At 33.9% G+C, this 6,014-nt stretch overlaps 1 protein-coding gene across 2 annotated transcripts; it reads right to left on the reverse strand.

Moving 5' to 3' along the window:
- Positions 1-1,981: 1,981 nt before the first annotated feature.
- XYP1 (Bifunctional inhibitor/lipid-transfer protein/seed storage 2S albumin superfamily protein) lies at positions 1,982-4,024 on the reverse strand. Of its 2 annotated transcripts, none has more exons than XM_011009651.1 (3): positions 3,466-4,024; positions 3,325-3,354; positions 1,982-2,407 (listed from the first exon to the last, which is right to left on the reverse strand). In XM_011009651.1, exons 1-3 carry the CDS (start codon positions 3,821-3,823, stop codon positions 2,259-2,261), a joined length of 537 nt encoding a protein of 178 aa, XP_011007953.1. In that variant the 5' UTR covers positions 3,824-4,024; the 3' UTR covers positions 1,982-2,258. The 2 variants fall into 2 exon arrangements, with proteins under 2 accessions (XP_011007953.1, XP_011007952.1); XM_011009650.1 differs by having other exon boundaries at positions 1,982-2,410; positions 3,466-4,013.
- Positions 4,025-6,014: the final 1,990 nt, after the last annotated feature.

Below are 6,014 nucleotides of genomic sequence, written 5' to 3' on the forward strand. Positions count from 1 at the left end.
AGCTGACCACTTTAAAATTAAGTGGTTCGGGTACTGTAGCACAAGATTTGAAAAGAGAAGAGAGGAGAAGAAAATCAAGAGAGAAAAAGAGAAGAAAAGGCAGCAGAGCAGCCTTCATTCTTTCTTCGATTTCCAGCTCGTTCACCGTTGGATCGGGCTGAGATTTTGACAGCAGTTTCTAGACACATTGATCGTCATTCTGAACGGTTAGATCGAATATTGGTGGTGTGGAAGCTGATCATTTTGATAGAAAACGGGGCTGTCAGTTTTGTGAGTTTTTCTCAAATAATTCTCCTTTAATCTTGTTGTAATCCGAGAATAAGTTGTTCTTGATGATATATATGTTGTATCCCTTAGTTGAATCTGAGGAAGAATGATTGTGAACCCATTATTTGTTGATAGTGGAAGTTTTTAGGTGGACTACGGTCCCGTAGTTTTTCCCGCATCGGGTTTTCCACGTTAAAAATCTTGGTGTTGATTTTGTGATTATTTGCATTATTTTTTATAATTGTTTGATTCTGTTTTACTGCACAAAGAGGGAAAGAATTGGGACTTGTGAATTGTAATTGTATTCCGCTGAATTGGTCCGGGTAAATTGGTGTCCGGTTGTTCCTAGTTTTCCCAACAGATGGGTCCATCTAGCTGGTCTCTGGATCCAGAACAAGAAGGAGGCGAGCGGTCCATTTCTCTCAATTTGGCACAGAATCATCAGCTACTAAGGATTTCAGGGTTTCCCTCTATGGATTGACTCGGAAAAGAAGAAACAGAAGCAGCTTTGTAGAAGCGAAAAAAATAAGAGAGCTATGAACAGAGCAAAGTGACTAAATGAGTTAAATCAAAGGGCGAGAGGATATATATATATATATAAACACTAAGGTAGAAGACAACATGAGAAGAGGATTTATCGTCTTGCAGTTCTTCCTTGAAGAATGGAAATTACAATGCAGAAGAAGTTTGTATTGGAAATTGAACACCTATTTTATAGCTACGTACGTACAGGTCTGTCTCCATGTGTCAACCTGCCAAGGAGTAGTAAGAGATGTGGAAGGTGGCGGCCACGCATGGCCATAGTAATTAAGATCAAATGCCAATTTTTGGTAGCTTCTCGCTTGCTGGTCATCAAAATCGAATCAAAACAATATGTTTTTTTGTATTATTATGTAGAAGAGCAAGCTCGCCGCGTGTTGCCAGATTGTTCATCCCACCCCACAATCTGCTTAGAGGTTGGAGTGGAAATCATCACATGGATATCACACCTCGAGTAAAAGAAAAGCAGCCTCGTTGCAACGCATGATCTCTTTACATGATGCTGCTAAGAACATGCTTGCTGGCCGAAAAGCAGGGCATATGATGTATAATGGCCCAGACAAACTTTAAGATTACTGAGATTGACGACTCTGGACGCTGTCAAGCTGGGCCTCGATTTCTTTTCCATCTCAATAACTCCGTAACTGTATTTTTTCAAGTGTTTTTCGTAACACTTTGATCTTTTGTCATGGAATTAATTATGTTTGGTGCCAGTTGGATCGTCAAACGAACTTATTTAAAGCATTTTAATACTTCGATCTACTTCTGACAAATGGAATTATGTTTGTTGACGGTTTGATTTGGTCAAATCAATTGTTCAATATCTTCATTAATGCAACAATGACAATATATTTATAGAAAATCGTTTTTCTTATAAAAAAATCCCCAACAATTTTAGATCAGTACCTTGTAACTTTCTCCGTCTCATAGCTAATAAAAGGACGCAGTTGTGGTTTGATTTTTCCTCGTCGAATTTCATGTTCACACTGTTGAAGCCTACTTTTCTCCACTATTCTAGCCAGCTAGCAGCCACCACTGCTCTGTTCAGCATCGATATGGTTTTCATCAGTTCATTCTCCCAAATTCTTCCCTTCCACATTTCATGACAGACCAAAACATTTCTCCTTGTTCTTTATATATTATGAAGCATGAAATCAATCACGTAGATGGAAACTTAAAAAAATAATGAAGACCCATATCTCATAAATAACAGAAGCACAAATAATTTAAAAAAATACAGAACATATAGAGATAAGCAAGGCTCATATCTCAAAACGATATCCACATCACAAACGAGTTTCAGTAGTGACCCTCAAAACAAATGTGTATCTGCTTATGTCAACAGCTAAAGAAAGGCAAACACCCTCAGTTCCAAAAGTTCATGCTACTCATCAAATTAGCTCCCTCATAAGCCATCCTCTCTTCTCATCACAAAATAGCGCCTCGGTTTTTCAGAAACTAGATAAAGATGCAAGTACAAGTCCGACGATTAAAGATCCGGCGGAGACAAATAATCCACTAGAATCAGAAGAACCTGGAGATGGAGCTGGTGCTAGCTCATTGGATACACCATTCACAGACGGTCCGGCTGCAGCAGATCCTGCTGCATAACAGACAATTTCGCAACAAATGAACAGTGAGTGTTTGATCGGGAAACCAAATAGCATGAAGATCATATAGTTATCAATGAAACAGCAGAATCAAACGACTGAATGAATCCTGAAGAAGCACCTAGATGAATGCAAGGGAAACTACTTGCCACATTTATAACCATCTACACACTGTTGTTTTAGGCATCAAATTCACCATGTAGGGGGCAAATTTGAGCGTGTTCGTGCACCAAAACTACAACAAGCGATTGTAGATTACAAGTTCCCCCGCACGAATGAGATGGAAGGGGAAATCTCTTGTTTCTTCTTCTAAGAAAGGCAAGATGAGATAAACATCCAATCTCAAGACCAAACGACCAATAATGATGGCTGTCACGTTGTCGCATTCCACATTGTTCAAGAACAAACAAGAGAACATAAATGAATCACTTCAATTCAAATATTAGAAATCCACCTTAAGGCTTGGGAACCGGTGAGAATTCCTCACCCCTCAAAAGTATAAATTCACAGAAACAAAAAAAAAAAGGATCGATTTTGACTCAGGATTGGAGTACAAAATCAACATCATCATATAAAAGGCAGCACATTCATGCTCACTCTTTTAGATGCTCATCAGTCATCACTCAATGGAAACATCGGCACCTCAATAACAGGACATGCAATAGATTATACCAAAATCAGGAAAAGAATGACAGGAAGACATCATCAAAGCACTTAATTTCTTCTTTCTTTTTTAAATAATCCAGACATGGGTGGGGTCAAAAAGAAGAAGTCTAAATAATTCAGCCAGAGTATCAAGTGTCACATGCAAATACATAAAAGATATCAATAATAAATTAAAAAACAACAACATGATATTTTTTTTCAAAAAGAAGTATTATCTGTAAAGATCAGGACTTGAACATACCAGGGGCACCAGCAGGGCTAGGTGTGGTCACTGCAACAACAAAAAAAGACATTTAACCAAATAATGAAGAAAAACAGCAAAATCTTGAAACCCCACAAGAACTATTTAAGAAAAAACAAAAATAGAGTGCGAAGTACTGACATCCGCAGTTAGCCGCAGGAGGGGCTTGGATTTTGCAAGCAGAAGGGAGAGCTAGAGCCTTGGTGACATTCAAGACGACACCAAATTGAGCACTGCTCTTGAAGGCCTCACAGAGGCACTCAGCATCAGTGCCCAGCACCGTTTTCAAACCAGAACAGCAAGTCCCTTCTGGCTTTTTTGAAGTGCTGTCGTTTGACACAAACGACAAGCAGTCAGCCATGCTCAGCACCAGAGTGGTGCAGTCCACTGAGGGTGCTGGGGCCGAGGCGTGGCGGTGGGAGGCACCCTCTGCCCAGATACAACAAGAGACTGAGATTGTGCAGAGAAGGATCAAAGAAAACACCTTTCTTGATGCCATTTTGTTTATTTCTTGAGAAAAATATGCTGCTGCGTTTCAGAGGGAGAGAGGGAGAGAGAGAGACAGAGAGAGAGACAGAGAGAGATGGAGAGAGGGAGGTGAGAAGGGGGGGTTGTGGAAGTAGGGTTGGTGAAGAGAGTTATAAATAGAGGAAATGGAAGTGGGGGTTTCAAAAAGTGGAGTGGGGATTTGCAGGTTTCGAAGCAAATATTGACTTCATATTTCAAATTTTTGAATTCAATTATTTGTATCCGATAAAAAAAAATATGATTTCATTTAAGATAATAAAAAAAACAAATTTGATTTAAATAGATTTTTTTCTCTTGTGTATATTCCTTGGTAAACCTGGACCGACCTGAATTTATTTAATAACTTGATGATTTGAACTCGTTTTTTAAAATTATTTTTAAAATTAATGTAGTTCAAATTTAATTATTATATAGATAAATAATATGTGATATAATTGATTTTACTTTTTAAAAAAAATTAAATTTTTATTTAAGATGATGTGATTTATTTTTTTAATTTTATTCCTAAAGATTTTGTTTTGGAATATTTTTTAATTATTTAGTGAACTTATAAATCATAAACTTAGAATCATATATGATAATTATATTTTTTAGTTTTAAATTCAAACTATTAATTCAATAATGTAATTTTTTACTCTTATGCTATGCCTGTCATTAAATTTTTTTATAATTAAATATTAAAAAAATAAAATAACACACATAGTTTATAATTTGATCATGATCTTAAAAATGAAATATATTAAATATATATATATATATTATATTTTCCTAGTATCTAATGTCAGTAATACAGGATAAAATACAGAGATGTAAGTTGTTGCTATTTTATCGTATCTTAAATCAAATCTATTTAATTTAAATTCAATTATTTATATTTAATAAATAAAGAATCGTGGAAGTGGTTGATGTTTTAAATTAAATACATTAATGTAATTATATTTGCATAATTTAAGTAATATATTAAAAAAAATAAAAAGAAGGAAAAGGGGGTGACGCCTGACGGGTGATGGCAATTATTATGAACGAATAAAATAATAGCGAAGAAAGGCAACGGCCATTTTTTTTCTCACCTTTTTTCGGCGATGCCATGTGGGCGCATAAGTCGGTGCATGATGATCTCCTGTGTGGCATACGTGTCACACATCCCATCCCACGTGTCGACTTTCCTTTTTCTTCTTTCTTAAAAAAGGAAAGGCATGTTAAGATCATACTTACCTGACCCGGTTTAATGAATGATTTTTAGATTTTAATCACATTATGAATTATTCAGGTTAATTTTTTTAAAAATTAAAATGATATTATTTTATTAAAAAATAAAAATTAATAAATTATAATCAGGTTTTTAACTGGATTATAATAATTTTTTTTATTTTTTTAATTTGATCTAGTTTCAGTTTCATGTAAACTTATCGGATTGGATTTCATAACTATAATTATGATAATTTTTTAAAGTATTTTTCTTTAATATTAATAAATAGCAATTGATTGTCAACATTAAAGTATTAATAAATAGAAATTTTCAAGATGAATAATTAAAATCATATTAAATTACATGTTCCTTCTTTATTTCTTTTTTCTTTTTCAAGAATTTGGATATTTCATAATGGCTACCTAATTTTTGACTAAATAATTAATTATATCTAATTATATTATAGCATATGCTTAATTTCCATGTATTGGATTGACAAATATCTTGCTCTATTTATTTTATTTTTTTATTTAAATAGAGTAGAAGCGTGTTTTTGTATTTTGTAGAGTGGGATTGTTTTTATATGGGGAGAGCCTGTGATTGTTGTTTTCGTAAATAAACATGGAACCGAAATTAGCGGCTTTTCTAAAAGATGAAAATCACTCCGATAATCAAAAGGACCGTCTTTGATCATCTTCTCAAAGAATAACAACATTAGATCACAATTAGCTACTAGACTTGCGTTCCCAAGTAAAAAAAAAAACAAAAATCATGAGCTCAAAGTAAAGTATGATAATAAAATATTAAGTGATAGAATTAAAAAATAATTACAAAAATTAAAATTTAAAAAATTATAAGTTAATCCTAATTAATTTTACAAATTTTTTATATGCAAAATGAGATCAAGAAAAAAGCTAGATTTTTTTAAAAAAAAAACTAAAGTTAAATTATTAAAAAAAAAAACCAAGTCTAT

This window comes from Populus euphratica, unplaced genomic scaffold, assembly GCF_000495115.2.
Source record: "Populus euphratica unplaced genomic scaffold, PopEup_1.0 scaffold425.1, whole genome shotgun sequence".
NCBI classification, from domain to species: domain Eukaryota; kingdom Viridiplantae; phylum Streptophyta; class Magnoliopsida; order Malpighiales; family Salicaceae; genus Populus; species Populus euphratica.